We start from the raw sequence: 19,815 nt of genomic DNA on the forward strand, positions 1-19,815 counted from the left end.
GGCACCTGATCTTTGAGGGCAACTTCTGAAACAAGTCCACTTTGCGGATACGAGGAGGAAGAGTTATTATGCCAAACATGTCACACCAATCAAGCTTCTGCTCCTCCGATACAACGAATGCATTCCCAAAACCTTCAAAACTGTCTTCCTGTTGCCATAGTTTCTTCTTTTCTTCCATTGGAAGTCCAAACAATTCTACAACCTCTCTCTTGAACTCCTCCAACAATGAAGGTGTCACTCCATGGTTTATAATCTAAACATTCAACAATATGCGAGTTAATTTCTCAAACAGTCAGTCAACTAATAGTTATTTGTCTCAAAAAGTCACTCAATTATATTTCGGATAGATATTATTCGACGTGAATTTGATGATTAATTAATTAAATGACCATTCTAGATAGGAGCATTTTCCATGCAAAAGATTATAATTTTGTTACCAAACACACCGGAATAATTAATCTCATAGAATTATGAAGAAAATGAAACCTGGAGGAAACCCCATTGTTGGCAAGCAGAGTGAAGCTTTTGTAGCTCAGAATCCATGGAATCCCCTGAAATCAACTTTTGTAGATCGATAACTGGAACCGACGCTCCGGCTGATATGACCGGAGAGTCTTGTTCTGGACGGACATACCTGGCCGGAATATTGGTTAGGTGTTGTTTGGCAAGCTCTTGAACACTTGGAACTAACAGAGATTTTCCAAAGTTCACTTTTGCGGGTGTTGATTCCATTCGCTCTTATTGCTAATTAGTATTAATTTTGGTTTAGAGATTTACATGATTGGCCGCCGTAGCAGTTCCGCAACTCTATTTGACCATTGACTCTCTCCCCATCTTCACAATTAGGTAGATACAAAAGCTAGAATTTTAAATTTATGGATTTTGAATTTTATAACATCATTTTAAGTGATAATAACTGAATACTAACTTTAATATTTAATGAATTTATTAATATAAATACACTATTTTTTTTAAAAAAAATACATTTTTAATTGATTAAATAACAATAAGGGTGAAGTGAGAGAAGTCAACAAAAACTGTGCGATTATCTCAAACACCATAAAAATAGAGAGTTTATAATTTTTCTTCTTTATTACAGGCTTATAGGTGTAGTAATCAAATATAGGAACAGGGGCGGCTCTAATAAATTGGTGGCCTAAAGCAAAATTCGAATGCAGGCCTTAAATTAAAATATATATTTTTTATGAAGTTTATTATAGCCAATTATTTAATCATTCTTGAGACATAGTACTCATAATTTGTCAAACTTTTATTACTTCCTTGCTCTTTTATGAAAAATTTATATTTTCTACAAATTATACGCGATATTTTTTTTTTAAAAAAATGTATAACCTATTGTATTTTTAAAAATGAGGCCCCTCAAATTTTGGGGCCTAAGGCAGTTGCTTTTTTTTCAAAGATGTAGAGCCGCCACTGTATAGGAACTTGAAAAAAATAATATTTCAGGGGATACAGATTAGCTAATAACCCAGTACATAGTAGAGCACCTAAGATTCGTCATCCTTGGTCTCAACCTTCATGCAATCAATAAATGATTTTCCATATTATTTTCTTTCAGAAAAATCCTGCAAAGATTTTCCTAGGTGGAATCTTGGGAAAATTGGAGGATTATTTGGTCTAATGAGGCTGTGTGCAGGTCCCAATTCAGAGACAGGGTTAAGATATAGAATGTTGCAAGAGATAGCCTCTCTTGCTTTGCGTTTACAACTGCTCTGTGCTCAATGCTTCTATAAACACCGTTGCTCAATATCTGGACGCAAACATATGCAAACGTAGAGTAATATAGATATTAGAAAATGAGCTACCTTGCTCTACATTACTCAACAATGAAATGAAAGTTCTCTCAATTATATATGTAATTACCTCCATCATAGCGCCAATATTAATTCACAATGAAAGCATTTGGGAGGGGCTTTATAGGCACCCAAATATGGTCTTTTCGGACTTGGAGACCATCAGTTTCGTTGAGCTGAAGAAGGATGGTGAGGGCATCAGTATCAGAATGAGGACTTACGCCAATGGTTTTGTCTGGCTCGTGACAAGGAGGATAATAATTCATCCTTATTAGCTGCATACCATCATTGGATAGATCTCTCATTTCCTTTTCATCCATCCTTAAAGCCTTCCCCAATTGTCATATGATGATCATCGTTAAGCTCTTCATCTCTTTGCAGTATTCTCCCATGATATCCCTAATGTATATCCAATCAATACACCAAATTAATTAGCATGAAAAGAAGGATCAATCGATCGATATACTTTTAATATACGAGATACCTAAGTGAGTGAGGGAGCTAGGAAATAAGTGAGGTTTTCCAAAATTGATAGGCAGCGTGGTCATGTAAAATATATCACCCCATTCTAACTTTTGCTCTTCAGTAAAAACAACATCTTGCCCATATCCTTCAACATCCCCTTCTTGTTGCTCAAATTTCTTTTTCTCTTCCATTGGGAGATTGAAAAATGCTTGGATTTCTGACTTCACTTTCTCTACCAACGATGAACTCACTCCGTGATTCACCACCTGCAACAGATCATGAACGCGTAGATCATGGATTTGTATAGAATAGACCGTTAATTCTCTACATGATGAACTTAAAACCTAATACCTGGAAAAATCCCCATTCTTTGCAAGCAAAATGAAGCTTCTGAAGCTCAGAATTATCATCTCCAATTGCCAGCATGTCAATCACTGGAATTTCAGGCAACAACATAGAAGAATCTGATATCTTTTCTATATCATCATGACTATATCGCAGCGGAATGGTTCCTACTTGTTGCTTTGCCAGTTCTTGAACGTTATAAGGAGCTTTCAAATTTCTCGACCTTGCTTCTTCCATCTTCACTCTTTTTTTTTTCTAGCTTAATTTCTATTGATTAAGAGAACTTGTTTTAGATAGTAAAAACATATGGATAGCAAATCGTGGAATTAAACTTTACTTGAAGCAGTATTTGTCCAGTAAACAGAGGTGGACCTACATTGATACGTGAGGGTGCACATAATTTTTCGAAACAAATTATCATATCATATCATATCAATTATAGCCTTAACCCATCGGTGGTGTTGACACCCAATTTTTACCCTCTTTTCTTCTAATTCATTGTTTTTGAGCTTCTAAATTAATAATGTATAAAATAATCTTTTGACAACTATTTTTACTACTATAACTACTTATCTAACAAAACTATATATTCTATTATTGAAATTATTATTATTATCACTTTTCACACCTCNNTGAGTAACATTTTAAATTTGCAGGATTTGATTTTGAATTTACAGGATGGGATGTGATTGGATTCTCAGTAAACGTTATTGTGAATAACGTTTTACACCTAAAACGTTATTGTGAGTAACGTTTTACACCTAAAACGTTACTCACAGTAACGTTTATTCATTTAACGTCGTCAGATCCGTCAGCTTTTTGTCCGTTGAATTTTTAAAATAAAAATAACCTAAAACGTTACTATGAAGTACGTTTATACTACTTTTGTAAAAAACTTTAAAAACATATTAGTTAGGTGAATTGGTTTTAAAAATAGCTTACTTTTGTCAAAGTTTCACTTTCTTTACAATCAGCAAAAATATGTAATGTGTGAGATACACTCGCGGATGATGTGTAAAGTGTCCAATTAAATGACGACATTTGTCAATTGTGCCAAAATCATCATTCTTAAATAATGAATTTTGAGAAAAACAAAAAGTAGCCAATAAATCAATGACATGTGGCATTTTTGCCCATATAATTACAAAAAAATAATTAAAGAAATTATTTTCATCTTCTTCTCCAATCTAACCATTTGCAGAAACGTCCCCCCCACCCCACACACACCCCGTGTCCTTCTCAATCATATACCAAACCCAATTCATAAGGCATAAAGTTTTCAACTTGTCCATAAAAGTTGTAATATTTATAATATCGCTTGAAAAATCAAACCCACTTCCATATGACAATATTAAATTCCTCCAAAAAAAATTCATGATTATTTCAATATTTAATTCTTTAAATAGGTATTTTCTTAAATTTTAAAACATTCCGCCATAGATGGAGTTAAACTTGGAAAATGGGGAAGAAAAGAAAAATAATAATTGAAAATTGACTAAATAAACTTTCCACGCGCAATAATCGAGTGTATCACACTCTCTATGACGTGTACGCGAAAAGTGTCAAAATGACATAACAAAACCCTACTTGAGGTGTCTAAAATGAACAAAGTTTAGTTAAGGTGTCTAAATGAAAGTTGGTGCCCTTTAGGGGGCCACCGATGAGTTAAGCCTATCATATCATATCATCATATATCATAGGCTTAAGTCATTTGTGGCCCCTTAAAGTTGTCCGCATAATTCACTTAGACACCTTAACTAGCACTTGTACCTATTGAACACTCCTACCCTTTCGAATTTGAACCATTTGAACATTTTGTGCCTAGGTGGCACATTGTTTGTGATTCACTTCCTATAAGCGCGTAAAAGGTATTAATTGGGCATTTTTTGTGGAAAGAAGTATTCTTTCTTCTTCATCTTCTTTGTCATCATTTCCCCTACCACACCACCAGTTCGGTGTTGCCACTGCCACTACACACCCTTCTTCTTCCTCTTTTTTTCTCTTGATACTTCAGTTCTTACACCTCCGTTGATTTTTTTTATTGGCAGCACCACCATTGACACGACCTTTCCACCATTATCACCGTTATTTTCATCATGTTTAATTTGTAGAGGGCTTTAGGTTTGGAGTTTGTCTCTTTGTTGTTAATGTAGTAATTTGGTAAATTGATGTCCAGTGATGTGAATCTATTGGAGGATTTTTCTATTTATTATTTGTTTTGCTCAAATTTTTATTGAAGTTTTTTTATTTGTGATGTTAATTGGACTTTAAATTAATGTATATTGGCAGAATTTAATGATGTTCTTCATCCAAAAAAGTTAATCGATTATGAAAAATAAAAGAAGTCCGAGATAATTTCATTTTTTCCGACAATGACAATTAGGACTCATTAATTTTTCGGCAAATTTTTTCCATCTTTATCTACCTAAAACGAGACGAAAATAAAGTTGTAGTTAAAAATAGGCAGATGGAAAGGAAGATTTGTCGTGTTGGGGATAACACTATAAAGGGAGAGGGAAGATTGCCATGAATGGAGGTGGTACTGTAGAAGGAAAAGTGAGTTATGAGCTTCAATATATTGAAGGGGAAGTGGGGTGGTTTAAGTTACCCCTTTTTTTCATTTTATTTGTACTTTAAAATAATTTCTTTTTTCTTTACTTTATAATATAATTTTTAAATAATATTTTGAATTCAAAATGACACATGTCACTATTTAATTAGTCAAATTAACATGTCATCGCGAGTGTATTTCACACATTTTTTACTTTTAGCTTATTCTAAAAAAAAATGTTCAAATGGTTCAAATTCGGGATGGTAGAGGTGTTCAATAGGTACAAGTCCTAATTGATGTGTCTACGTGAATTATGCGGACAATTTTAAGGGACCGCAGATGACTTAAGCCAATATCATATCATATCATATATCATCATATCATCATATATTATATATAGGCTTAAGTCATGCAGCCCCTTAAAGTTATCTGCATATTTCACTTAGACACCTTAAGTTAGACTTGTACCTATTGAACATTGTAACCATAAGGGGTCATTTGGTGTGAAGGATAATACCAAATAGTCTTGGATTAAATTATAGGACCACTTAATTTGTTATTTGGTTGGCAAGTCCGGAATAACTTATCCGGGGATTAATAATTAGTACCGGGATAAGTTATCCCTCCCCTTGGGTGGTATAGTAATTTTGGGATAACTTATCCCGGGATAAAATAAGTAAATGACAAAAATGTCTCTTTCAACCCTTTTGTTACATCACTTTTTACATTCATGAAGGGCATTTTTGTAAACAAATAAATTGTTCTTAAAATTTATTATTTTGAATACAACAAACCAAACGATTAATAAAAAATAATATCATCATAACTTATCACATCAAACTAATCTCATCATAATTTATCCCATCATAATTAATCTCATCATAACTTGAATTCAACCCAAACAACCCCTAAGAAATATATACCTATTTAACATAAAATGATAATCAGTTAAAATACTAAGATGCGTGTATTTCAAACGCTTCTACATAATAAACATACCAATAAAATGATGGCATGTGGCATTGGATTCAACTTTTACTTTTTAAAAAGATCTATTTAAATAATCCAAAATATTTTTTAAAAAAAATAAAATTTATTCTTTTGAATTACCCTCCCCACCCTGCGTCTTCTTCTTCAAAACCCATATCCCCTCTTCCATCGCCCTTCTATCGGAGCTGACACGGGCACCGGCAGCCAAGTAAACCATCATCCGACCTCTTCCTTCTCCTCTATTGATCAACTCACATCTTTTATTTCCTCCATCGAATTTTACTCCTTTCATCAACGTCGGCAATACACCATCCACCCAAGATAAATACCTATTCTTTTTCATTTTAATAGCATCAAAACTTTCTATTCATTGCTTTTATCTTCTTCCCATTTGTAATTATTTATCACAATAATAACAGATAATAACAAACTTTTATCCGAAAAAATTAATTCATATTTATTTTACCGGATTAAATGGAGTTTTGCCGGAATATTGAATATGCAGATCTACATAAAAAAAATACTCCCTCCGTCTCATTTTATGTGAGGTAGTTTGACTTGGCACAGAGTTTAAGAAAGAAAGAAAGGCTTTTAAAACTTGTGGTCCAAAATGAATGATAGAAATTTGTGTGGATGTAAATCATTTCATGAAGGGTAAAATAGACATTTCATAGTTAAATTGTTACTTAATATAGAAATGTGTCATTCTNTTTTCATTATATTTTTACTTTAAAATAATTTCTTTTTTCTTTACTTCATAATATAATTTTTTTTTAAAAAAAACATATTAGGGAAATACCGCCGCCGCCAAACCTCAATTTTCTTTCTCCGGTGGCAATGGCCACCAGCACACCTGGTCAGCCCCCCACTGGGACTGATCTAGCGTCTACAGATGCAAACACAGCACCAAAAATGAATTTTTTAGCAACATTATGCCCCCCACAATAAAAAGTGAAGCCTTTTTCCATGAAACCAGTCACATATTTACACGGAGAGCCCAGGATCATATGGGATGAAGATGAAGTAGAGCAGATGATTATAAAGGAGAATCTAGAGTATGCGGTTATCGGAACATTCTCCTACGGGTGGCCAGATATTCAAGATTTGAGGAGACTAATTCCTAAACAATGTGAATTGAAAAGTGAATGCAAAATTGGACTATTAAGCAATAGGCACGTGCTGATTAGGGCTTCATGTTTGGAGGATTAAGTGAGCCTTTTGTCAAAACCAGCATACTACATAACTCACAGAGGATGGACATACACAATGAGGACATTAAAGTGGGAGCCGATGTTTGATCCGGAAGAAGAAACATCCACGGCAATTGCGTGGATCTCTTTCCCAGCTCTTCCATCGAATTTCTTTGCTAAAGAGGCAGTGTTTTCCTTGGTTGCATCCGTGGGGAAACTATTACAAGTGGACTTAGCGACTAGAAATCAAACTCGGCCAAGTTGTGCAAGAGTCAAAGTAGAAGTGGATCTTCTGAGAGATTTTCCAAAGAGAATCAATGTGGGACTAAGAAGACAGTCAGGAGAAATCAACGAGAAGTGGATTAAGATTAAATATGACTACATGCCAAAATACTGCAAGAACTGCAAAATTCAGAGACACAATGAACATGAATGTTATGCCATCCATCCTGAATTGTATTCTAAAGACAAGATGGAGGATGATGAGAAGGAAAAACGAGGGGTGCAGAAAGAAATGGAACTGGCAAATCCAAGGACAGAAGAGCACAAAGAAAATAAGGAAACAGAGGAATTCAAGGACCAGAAAAACAGAAAGGGAGGGGGCTGGAGCACCAAGGCATAAGGAAAATAGAACAAGTATGGAATAAGAAAAACACACAACAAGAGAAAGCAGGGGTTAGTACAGAAAATAAATTTGGGGCTCTAAACAATGATGAAGAATCTGGAGAAACAAAAGAACAACAAAAAAGAGGACAGCAGAGATGAGTCAAGGGAAGGGGAAGGAGAAATTTCTGGGAAAATAAACAATAATACTATAGGTAGTGGATCAAAAGAAAATAGGGACAAAGGAGTGTCAAACAAGGAGAAGGGAAACCTGTCAAACTCGTCAATCAAGTCAGTAAAATCAACTTAAAAAGGAAATGCCGAGGGAGATGTGAGAAGTTGTAATATGGAAGGCATACAAGCAGAAGCAGATAAAGAAAGAGATGTATCAAATAATGGGGAGGAAAAAGGCAACATGACAGTTGACGAAAAGGAAGACAACATCATGCCGGACCTGGAGGAAGTCACAGAGGTGGAGAAACAACGACATAGACACAGTGAAGAGGATGATGACATTGTAGAAAACATTGCCACAGCGTCAAGGGAGGGAGATTTGTCGCCAAGGCAAATAAAACACTTGGAAAATAGTGTCAAAAAGGGCAAGACAGGACAACCTTCACTTCCTTTGCAAGTGAAAACAAGAAGCAGGGATAGGTCAGGAGATGTTTCCCAATGATTGGGAAAGCCATATTTTGGAACATCAGGTCCGTAAAATCTCAAAAGGCTTTCGAGAGGTTGATGGACCTGAATAAAAGACACAAGTACAATTTCATAGCACTAATGGAACTGTTTCAAGGTACATAAGAGCTAGAACATTATAAAAGAAAGTTGGGGATGCACAATGCCTGTTGTAATTGCTCAAATAAAGTTTGGATTTTTTGGAAGGAAGAGTGGAGTGGCGAAGTGATAAGAGATAATATACAACATTTGACAATGAAGTTCAGATACTACAATAAGGAAATTATGATAACATCAGTTTACGCAAGATGTGATGCGCTAGAACGACTTGAACTGTGGGAAAAGCTGGAAGGCCTAACTGAAGTGCAAAACAGACCATGGTTAGTGAGAGGGGACTTTAATGTCATAATGAATGAGGAGGAGAAACAAGGAGGCATGGATTTCACTCAATATGAAGCTTTGGATTTCGCTCAGTGCATCAACAATTGTGCGTTGATGGAGCTAAAGTACTCGGGAAGTAAATTCACTAGGTGGAACGGTAGAATAGAAAGGGGGTGTATTTTTAAAAGACTAGATAAGGTCTTTGGGAACCAAGAATTTTTCGATAATCTCCCCTCTAGTGAAGTCATTCATCAGGTGCGAGAAGGTTCTGATCACGCACAACTACATGTAATATGTAGTTCGGAGGAAGAGCCAGTAGTGCGGCCTTTAGGTTTCTGAACTTTTGGACAAAACATCCAAATTTTAAAAAAGTAATAGAGGAGAATTGGAAGGTGGAGTTTGTAGGCTGCCCTTTTCTAGTGTATCAGACAAAGATTAAAAAACTGAAAGGAGTATTATCGAAGTGGAGCAAGGAGACGTTTGGAAACATTTTTCAACGGATTGCTACACTAGAAGATGAGATAAAGGTGAAAGAGATACAACTGGAAATTAATGCTTCGCAGGAAAATAGGGTTGAATTGAAGAAAACGGAGGCTGAACTAAGAAAATTCTTGCATATGGAGGAGGAATTCTGGAAGCAAAAGGCAGGGATGACATGGTTCAAAGATGGAGACAGGAACACCGGATATTTTCACAATTATGTGAAAGGGAGAAGAAAGAAATTACAGCTGACAGAAATCCAAACCTCTCAAGGCGATGTGGTCAATACAAGTGAAAACATTGGAGCTGAGGCGGTGTCCTACTTTGAGGAACAATTTAGAGAAGCTAATAGACAAGAAGGTGAGGAGTTGTTAAATATAATACCAAAACTGATCACCATAGATCAGAATGAGAAGTTAAGTAAGATGCCCAGCGAAGAGGAGGTGAAACATGTAGTTTTTGATTTAAACGGTGAAAGCGCAAGCGGACCAGATGGCTTCTTAGGTTTGTTTTTTCAATTTTGTTGGGAAATTATAAGGGAAGACATAATCAACATGGTCAAAGCATTCTTCTGTGGGAAAATGATGCCAAAATTTATTACCCATACAAATCTTGTATTACTGCCAAAGAAGGAGAATGTGAATAGTTTGACTGATCTGAGGCCGATAAGTTTATGTACATTTGTGAGCAAGATCATTTCAAGAGTACTACATGAGAGAATAGCCAAGTTGTTACCAAACATTATCTCTCAAAATCAGACGGGATTTGTAAAAGGAAGAAGCATTACTGAAAATGTCTTGCTAGCCCAGGAGATCATCCGAGACATTAACCAGAGGAAAAAGTATCATAATGTAGTGGTGAAGCTGGACATGGCAAAAGCTTATAATAGGGTATCTTGGATCTTTCTGATCAAAGTCCTAAGGAAATTTGGCTTCTCAGAAACTATCATTGATATGATTTGGAGATTATTATCGAATAATTGGTATTTAGTGTTAGTTAATGGGAAAGCCTTTGGATTTTTCCAATCATCTAGAGGATTAAAACAGGGGGATCCATTATCACCTACCCTATTCATCATAGCAGCAGAGGTACTGGCAAGGGGGTTAAATAAGCTACATGAGAAGCCGAAGTTTAGAGGATATGGTATGCCTAAGTGGAGTCTTTCCATCAATCNCTATATATTTTAATGTGATGTCTTTTATTATGGATGTCATGTCTTTATTTACTTATCTTTCTTTTCCATTTGAACTTGTAATTTTTTCGATAAATTTGATGTTACACAACCTAGACATTTTGTAATATTTTTCTTTATATGTATTGTTTTTATAGCCAATTTATTTTTTTATTATTAAAACTTACGTTTATTAATTAAAATATATTAATTCTTCTGATATAATAAAAGGTTTATTATTCATGAAGCATTGAAAATATCAAACCTCCAACATATATTTTGTGAAGAGTTATATTGTTATGTCAAACTTACATACAAAAGGACTTAGTTTTGAACTTAGCGATGAATTTATGTACACTCCATTATAATTATACAAATTAACTTTTCTAATGTCAATTAGAGGCAAACGTGCAACGCACCTTCCCTGGACTAGTATTACTAAAAGTGGAAAGCTCCGAAGTGTAAAATTGAAATACCCTTTTACTCCTATACTAAATACATTTTTTAATAATCATATATTATTAGTTATTATATATTAAATATTATGGGATGCTAGAAATCTTTTTTTTTTTAAGAAATAGTAAAATGAAGAATTTGAAAAGTTAGTTTTTCATCAAAAACATAATAAACGATTGCATTCATCTATTAAAATTGTCAATCATTTCTAATAAAATATAAAGAATGTGAAGGGTTAACATTGAGTTAAAGCCATAATAAAAGACCATAATCCTCTATATAGCCAATTTTTTGAAATCTTTTCGCTAACTAATTCTTATTTATTTTTCTACATTTCAGATTTAAATTTGCAGTTGTGTATTCTTCACTTCTCAATCACAACATTTCTGACAATAAATAAATCAGTCCAGCACATGGTAAACACGTTTGTTGCGGACTAGCCACACCAAATAGTTACTAAACAAATAAAAAATTAGGTTATGGAGGCTTGAACACGCAACCTGGCATTGTGAAATTCAACACAAAAACGTGCTAACTTTGATTCAAAGTGTGCGCTTATACCAATGTTGATATATGATATATTAAAAAGACAAACTTTCACATATAGCAAACACAAAATTTATATTTGTATGTTATAGCAAAGTTTGCATAATTGCGCTCCATAGCAAACATATAATTCGCTATACATATACAAAAAAAAAACAGTTGTATAATTCGCTATACATATACAAAAAAAAAAGCAGTTGTATAATTCGCTATACATATACAAAAGAAATCAGTTGTATACAAAAGATCAATTGTATAATCTGTGTATGTATAAAACGAGAAAGAGAGAAAGACAACGGAAAACTGGGCAGGAAAATATTTGTATTGCATAATTATAAGTGTATAGGACGAAGATATATGCATTTGCATGTATATATACAATTTTCTCTCGCTTTATACAAACAGAAGCGTAATTTATACATTTCTTTTCTGTTTGTATAAGCGAGAGAGGCGAGGGTGGCGAGCGAGATTTGAGAGAGTAGCGAGCGAGATCTGGGAGAGGGGAGAGAGGGGAACGAAAATATATGTATATATATAATTCCCTCTCGCTTTATACAAACACAAACGCATTTTATATATTTCTGTTTGTATAAAAGCGAGAGAGGCGAGCGACAGAGAGAGGCGAGCGACAGAGAGAGGGAGCGAGAGAGGGAGAGTGGCGAGCGAGAGTTTGAGGGAGAGAGGCGACTGGCAAACAGTTTGCTACTGGGCACAATTAAATCAAGGTGTGGTTATACCATTTAATTTGAATTAATAGTTTGTCATTATATACAATTATCCCTATTATTTATAAAATCGAAACTAATGTTTAACATTAATTGAAATGGAAGTGCGTTGTTTTCCTTCTTCTTTATTAGAGCATTTCCAAATCATATAATATTTTTTATTTTCTTCTTTCATCATAGTCAATTTTGGCTCCTTTGTTTTGTTTTTTTGTTTTCTTTTAGTCCTTCACTTTCTGTATTTTTTTGCTTCTTTTCTATTAGTAAAAAAATAAACTTTGCCAAATTAAAAGAAGAAGAAAAGATTTCATTGTTTGCTCAATTTGAAGCAGCCACTTTTAGAGGATAGTCCTAAAATAGTTTCAGGAAAATTTCTTGGACTCGAGAGCATCCTTAAAACAAAAAAATCTCAACGTACGAGGTGCAACCCAAAAATATATCACCTAATTAACCCACATATTAATATTTCCTTCATGCCAATACAACTAACTCCAAAACAAATTTAAAAAAAACTGTCACATACAATGAAATTGATGAAGAGTACTCTATTCTTCTTATTTATAGTATAATCAAACAGGGGAACTCCAAATTTCAACGGCAAGAGTAACTTATAAGTATATCAAATGCTACCTAGGATTCTCCATGCCTTGCCTCTATCTTCATGAAATCAAGGTACGATTTTCTGTCAAGTTTTCGTGCAAAAAAATCCTGTAAATATTTTTGCACGACAACTCTTCGGAAAATTGGACGATTATTTGGTCCAATGAGGCTATGTGCAGGTCCTAATTCGGAATCAAGGTTGAAGGTAGAGAATGTTGCAACGGATAGCCTCTCTTTGTTTGAATTTACAATTGCTCTATGCTCAATGCTCTTATAAACACCATTGCTTACTATCTGCCAAAGTCAAATATAACACATTTACGTACACACAACATGATGAGATGGTGAATAATACCAAACAAAAAATTGTAATTTACCTCCATCATATCGCCAATATTGACAATCAAAGCATTTGGGAGGGGCTTTATAGGCACCCAAATATCGTCTTTCTGGACTTGGAGACCTTCAGTTTCATTGAGCTGGAGAAGGATGGTGAGGGCATCCGCATCAGAATGAGGGCTTAAGCCAATTGCCCTGTCTGGTTCAGGGCAAGGCGGATAATAATTCATCCTCATTGACTGCATACCATCACTGAATAGATCTTGCATTTCTTTTTCATCCATCCTTAAAGCCTTTGCCAATTGACACACGATGATCATTGCGAGGTTCTTGATTTCTTTTGAGTATTCTTCCATGATGCCCCTGCATTTCGAACATACAAACATATATATTAAGAGATCAATGAGGAGAGCGAAGATCAAGGCACAAGTTAGAAATACAAGTTTAAACAAAATGTATAGTATTAACAAGTCTGGTAATAATTGATCTCAAGAATATTATGTTAGATTGGATTAAAGTCCCACATTGGTTGGAGATTGAACTGACGGTCTACTTATATGGATTTGGACAATCTTCTCCTCATAAGCTAGCTTAGGGGTTGAGTTAGGCTGGTTTCCATATCTTTACATTTATTCATTAATTTTTCTTTCTCTTTGCCACTATTACTCTATTAGTAAACCCTCCACCTTACCACCTTCAATTCTTTCTTCTTCGTCACCTACCATCAAACGTTTCCATCATCATTATCACTACGATTTCTTCTACTTTTTCACCAAAAAGCTCTTAATTTCCATGGCAGTTCTATAAGCTGCACAATTATCGCATAATTTTTTTTTTTTTTAAAAAAAAGAATCCCACGGCCACATTAGCTTATAGGACGGTGTTAAATTTACTTTTTAATATGTAAGGAGAAAGGCACCTGAGCTGTGAAGGCAACTTGTGAAACAAGTCCACCTTGCGGATACGAGGAGGAAGAGTTACTATGACAAACATGTCACTCCAATCAAGCTTCTGCTCCTCCGATACAACGAATATACTCCCAAAACCTTCAAAGCTGTCTTCTTGTTGCCATAGTTTCTTCTTTTCTTCCATTGGAAGTTTGAACAGTTCAATAACCTCTCTCTTAAAGTCCTCCAGTAACGAAGGTGTCACTCCATGGTTTATAACCTAACATTCAACAATATGCTAACAAATTTTACAACCTTTTCACAATTACAAAGCTAGGCGCTCTACCATTAAACAAAGAGTATTTTTTCCAACCAATAGTCATACGACCAACAATTAGAAGGATTGTGCATTTTAGACTCCATTATTGTGATATTACGCTTCATCTTAGATGTTTAATTTTAACTAATTAGATGAAAATTATGTTCAGAATAGAGTATGTTTGGCAAAAATTTCTGAAAGCGGCTTATTTGTTAAGAGTAAATAGTGAAAACATATCTAAAAATTAAAATATTCTAATTTTTTGAATTTTGAATTTTCTTCCTGAACTATCATGTGTTTACTTTTCTGATGTGAACTGTCATCAACAATTTATTAAAACACACATGAACTATCTGTTGTTTTTTTTTCTACCTAAAATATCACCATGTTCAGGCAGAAAAAAAGAATAATTTGCGCACGTTCAGGCCCTTGCTATTTACGCAGGCCTTGATTTATCTTTTCTAATCTCTCTGAAACTCAAACTTCAACTTGGTATTAGAGCAGACAGAGGTCCTGAGATCGAATCTCACCACCACCCTAAGTTAAAAAGAATTTCTACATGCTTGGCCCATGAAAAAGAATTAGGCCCACACGTAAGGGGGCATGTTGAGAATATCATTAAATAATAAAAAGGACAAATTACTTAACTACACTCCTTTACTTATCTTAATATCTATTTATCCCTACTTATTTTAAAATTTTCAAAAATCTCTTATTTTACCTATGTATCCCGCATGTATCCCGTGCACAACGCTATGTATCCCACTATGTGAAATGTATCAAACGCTATGTATTCCGTCCACAACGCTATGTATCCCGTTTGTATTCCGTTCACAACGTTATGTATCCCGATATGTGGAATATATCAAACCTAATATATCCCGCTATGTGGAATGTATCAAACCTAATGTATTCCGTGCACAACACTATGTATCCCGCAAACATCATTTTTAAGGGATTTTTTATAAATAGAAAACTAAAAGGAATAAGATGTTATTTAGTACGTGGTTCCTATAATTTATACTAATAAAAATGTGTCACACACTCCAATACAATTGATATTTCAAGTTTGTTTTAATAAAGATTTGTTGATAGTTCAAGCAGGAAGATCGCACTCCTTATTGCTAATTTGTACAAGAGTCACTTTTATCAAATAGCTTTTTAAGAGTCTTTTTTTCAATGCAAATAAATTAAAACGAAACCTGTAAAAAACCCCATTGTTGGCAAGCAGAGTGTAGTTTTTGCAGCTCAGAATCCATGGCATCCCCTGAAATCAACTTTTGAATATCGATAACAGGAACCGACACTCCGGTGGATATGACCGGAGATTCTTGCTCTGGGTGGAGATACCTGTCCGGAATATTGGTTAGGTGTTGTTTGGCAAACTCTTGAACACTTGGAACTAATAGAGATTTTCCAAAGTTCATTTTTGCCTGCGTTGATTCCATAGCTCTTTTTGCACTTGAAAATTAATTTGGGTTTTATGAATTTCTTCCAAAGACATATATATATATATATATATAGTGGAAGTAATTTCTAATTTTTGTATATATGACGATTCATACATTTTGTCATTGTATCATCGTGAGGTACCAGATTTACATCACCGCCTATATTTGTTTTCCGGCAAACAAAATTTAATTAAAATACACTTTGATTAAATTTTTGGGAAAATGCATAACTACCCTCAGCCTATGCCCGAAATCTAGGGGTGTGCACTATTCGGATTAAACCGAATAACCAAACCAAATCAAACCGAATTTTTATTTGGATTGGTTTTTTGGTTTGGTTTTGGATTTTAAAAAATAAAAACCGAAAAACCGAAAAAAACCAAATTATATATATATATATATATAGTTGGTTATTGTCTTTCATGATGATTACATTTATATTTTATGTTTGAATTACATCTATAATAGGTATACTTATAAGTATTGTGTTTTAAGTTTTACTTATGATTTATATTAGAAAGAATATTTAAGGGATTAAATATTATTACTTTGGTTATATATGTTATTAATTATTGACATAACCGAATAACCAAACCGAAAAAAGCCAAACCGAATAGAGAAAAACCAAACCAAACCAAATTTATTTTGGATCGGATTGGGTTACACTTTTACAAAACCAAAAACCGAAAATCCAAACCGAATAGTGTAAAACCAAACCAAAAAANTGATATTAGAGCAGACAGAGGTCCTGAGATCGAATCTCATCGCCACCCTAATTTAAAAAGAATTTCTACATGCTTGGCCCATGAAAAAGAATTAGGCCCACACGTAAGGGGGCATGTTGAGAATATCATTAAATAATAAAAATGTGTCATCTCTAACAACTTAAATTTTTAGATGAGATGATCACACACTCCAATACAATTGATATTTCAAGTTTGTTTTAATAAAGATTTGTTGATAGTTCAAGCAGGAAGATCGCTCCTTATTGCTAATTTGTACAAGAGTCACTTTTATCAAATAGCTTTTTAAGAGTCTTTTTTTCAATGCAAATAAATTAAAACAAAACCTGTAAAAAACCCCATTGTTGGCAAACAGAGTGTAGTTTTTGCAGCTCAGAATCCATGGCATCCCCTGAAATCAACTTTTGAATATCGATAACAGGAACCGACACTCCGGTGGATATGACCGGAGATTCTTGCTCTGGGTGGAGATACCTGTCCGGAATATTGGTTAGGTGTTGTTTGGCAAACTCTTGAACACTTGGAACTAATAGAGATTTTCCAAAGTTCATTTTTGCCTGCGTTGATTCCATAGCTCTTTTTGCACTTGAAAATTAATTTGGGTTTTATGAATTTCTTCCAAAGACATATATATATATATATATATAGTGGAAGTAATTTCTAATTTTTGTATATATGACGATTCATACATTTTGTCATTGTATCATCGTGAGGTACCAGATTTACATCACCGCCTATATTTGTTTTCCGGCAAACAAAATTTAATTAAAATACACTTTGATTAAATTTTTGGGAAAATGCATAACTACCCTCAGCCTATGCCCGAAATCTAGGGGTGTGCACTATTCGGATTAAACCGAATAACCAAACCAAATCAAACCGAATTTTTATTTGGATTGGTTTTTTGGTTTGGTTTTGGATTTTAAAAAATAAAAACCGAAAAACCGAAAAAAACCAAATTATATATATATATATATATAGTTGGTTATTGTCTTTCATGATGATTACATTTATATTTTATGTTTGAATTACATCTATAATAGGTATACTTATAAGTATTGTGTTTTAAGTTTTACTTATGATTTATATTAGAAAGAATATTTAAGGGATTAAATATTATTACTTTGGTTATATATGTTATTAATTATTGACATAACCGAATAACCAAACCGAAAAAAGCCAAACCGAATAGAGAAAAACCAAACCAAACCAAATTTATTTTGGATCGGATTGGGTTACACTTTTACAAAACCAAAAACCGAAAATCCAAACCGAATAGTGTAAAACCAAACCAAAAAANTTCTTTTAGCTTAGTTTTACAAATATGTCTCAATTTATTGTCATTTTATAAAATCAAAAAGTATCAAATCAAATTACATAAAAAGAGAGTGTATTATTGTTCTTCTTTATTACAGGCTTACAGCCATCAAACATTGAATCTTGAAATTACAATAGAAAGAGTAACTGGAGTATCAAATGGTACCTAGGATTCGTCATCCTTTGTCTCTACCTTCATGAGATCAATGAACGATTTTCCATCAAGTTTTCGTGCAAAAAAATCCTCCAAATATTTTCCTACACGAATTCTTCCAAAAATTGGAGGATTATTTGGTCCAATGAGGCTGTGTGCAGGTCCTAATTCAGAGTCGAGGTTGAAGAGATAGAATGTTGCAAGAGATAGCCTCTCTTCCTTTGAGTTTACAACTGCTCTGTGCTCAATGCTTCTATAAACACCATTGCTCAATATCTGCGTGCCAAGTCAAATAACATACATACATATGAGCTCTTTCTTACAAAAATAAGATTATATAACGTCTAGCTAACTTGCAAGTAAATGGATTAATTAGTAAAATTCCATTCATTCATCTATTTGATCTAGTCTACTTGTCTTGAGTTAATTCTAATATTAATAGTCTCCAATTTGTTCTAAGTGATAAAGTTTAACCTAATTATCCATGTAATGTAACAACTACAAATTCAGTGTAATTCCTACTCTACAGCTCTACCTTATGAAGATAGAGATGTTTTTGATAGACTTCAACTCAAATAAAGCATAACAAAACTCAGTAAGAAAAGGAAATACAGTAGTGAAGAAGTCATGTCAAAAACCGTGGAGATTAGGCAATAACAACGATAACCGAAACAAAATTAGGAAACGTCAAGTAATAATCAAATCAAAGAATAAGATAGTAGGAGTGCTATAATAATAATACTGACAAGAAACACTATACAATGTTCGACTACCTATTAATAACCATCTACCCTAATCCAACCTACATATCATCCATTTTATCTAGGGTCGCGTCCTTAGAGAACTTAAATTACTCAACAAAGTAATTCTCAGTTATGTATTTACCTTCATCATATCGCCAACATTCACAATCAAAGCATTGGGGAGGGGCATTACAGGCACCCAAATACCGTCTTTTCGAACTTGGAGACCTTCAGTTTCATTGAGCTGGAGAAGGATGGTGAGGGCATCAGCATCAGAATGAGGACTTATGCCAATTGTTTTTTCTGGCTCAGGACAAGGAGGATAATAATTCATCCTTATTATCTGCATACCATCATTGAATAGATCTCTCATTTCCTTTTCATCCATCCTTAAAACCTTTGCCAATTGACACAAGATCCTTATTGCTAAGTTCTTAAATTCCTTGCTATGTTCTTCTATGATCTCCCTACATTATATTTGTAACATCCGACAATTTGAAATAGCTTTGAAGATGCTTAGGATTGGAAATTTTCATTTTTTGGAAAGAATTTTAAAGTTTTGGAAATTTTGGCTAAGTATGGAAAATGTGAATTTTTGGCCAACTTTGAACAGCCATAAATTCTAGCTCAGGATGAGTTAGGTGGAATTCCAGTTATGGTTGCAAAGTTCGTGGAATGATCTTTCTAACGCCACCGAGTTTGCTCTATTCCGAGTTCGTATGAGCGAGTTATGACCTTTGAAAGTTGGGCAGTTGACAAGGAAATCCGTCCGGGAATCATTAAGGGCATTTTGGTCTTTTCCCTAGCCTTTTATTTTGGTTATATAAATGTGTTAGGCTGATCATGTTGATCAGTTTTACCATTTTAAAA

General features: G+C 34.1%; 2 protein-coding genes and 1 pseudogene across 11 annotated transcripts in view; all 3 read right to left on the bottom strand.

Annotated features, from left to right (window-relative positions):
* Positions 1-2,892, bottom strand: part of LOC125845024 (protein SRG1-like) — a 5,875-nt gene extending 2,983 nt beyond the window's left edge. The window contains exons 1-3 of the mRNA XM_049524408.1: positions 2,631-2,892; positions 2,299-2,545; positions 1,975-2,213 (exon numbers count right to left, since the gene is read on the bottom strand). Of these exons, the coding sequence (XP_049380365.1) occupies positions 2,182-2,213; positions 2,299-2,545; positions 2,631-2,861 (510 nt within the window). The 5' untranslated portion in view covers positions 2,862-2,892 and the 3' untranslated portion in view covers positions 1,975-2,181. The remainder of the gene's footprint in view (positions 1-1,974; positions 2,214-2,298; positions 2,546-2,630) is intronic.
* LOC125845020 (protein SRG1-like) overlaps positions 1-19,815 on the bottom strand; it is a 110,603-nt gene that overhangs the window by 3,596 nt on the left and 87,192 nt on the right. For 2 of the 10 annotated variants that reach the window (XM_049524403.1, XM_049524404.1), the window contains exon 3: positions 14,448-14,498. The exons of 6 other annotated variants lie outside the window; for them this stretch is intronic. Coding sequence is in view for 2 of the 4 variants with exons in the window: in XM_049524395.1 (XP_049380352.1) it covers positions 487-732 (246 nt within the window). In the remaining 2 variants the exon portion in view is untranslated. Of the gene's footprint in view, positions 1-486; positions 733-14,377; positions 14,499-19,815 lie in introns of those variants that run through there. 2 more of the 10 variants (XM_049524395.1, XM_049524405.1) reach the window with 2 other exon arrangements.
* On the bottom strand, positions 18,142-19,432 carry LOC125845023 (probable 2-oxoglutarate/Fe(II)-dependent dioxygenase; annotated as a pseudogene).

The sequence above is a fragment of the Solanum stenotomum genome, chromosome 11 (genome assembly GCF_019186545.1).
Source record: "Solanum stenotomum isolate F172 chromosome 11, ASM1918654v1, whole genome shotgun sequence".
NCBI classification, from domain to species: domain Eukaryota; kingdom Viridiplantae; phylum Streptophyta; class Magnoliopsida; order Solanales; family Solanaceae; genus Solanum; species Solanum stenotomum.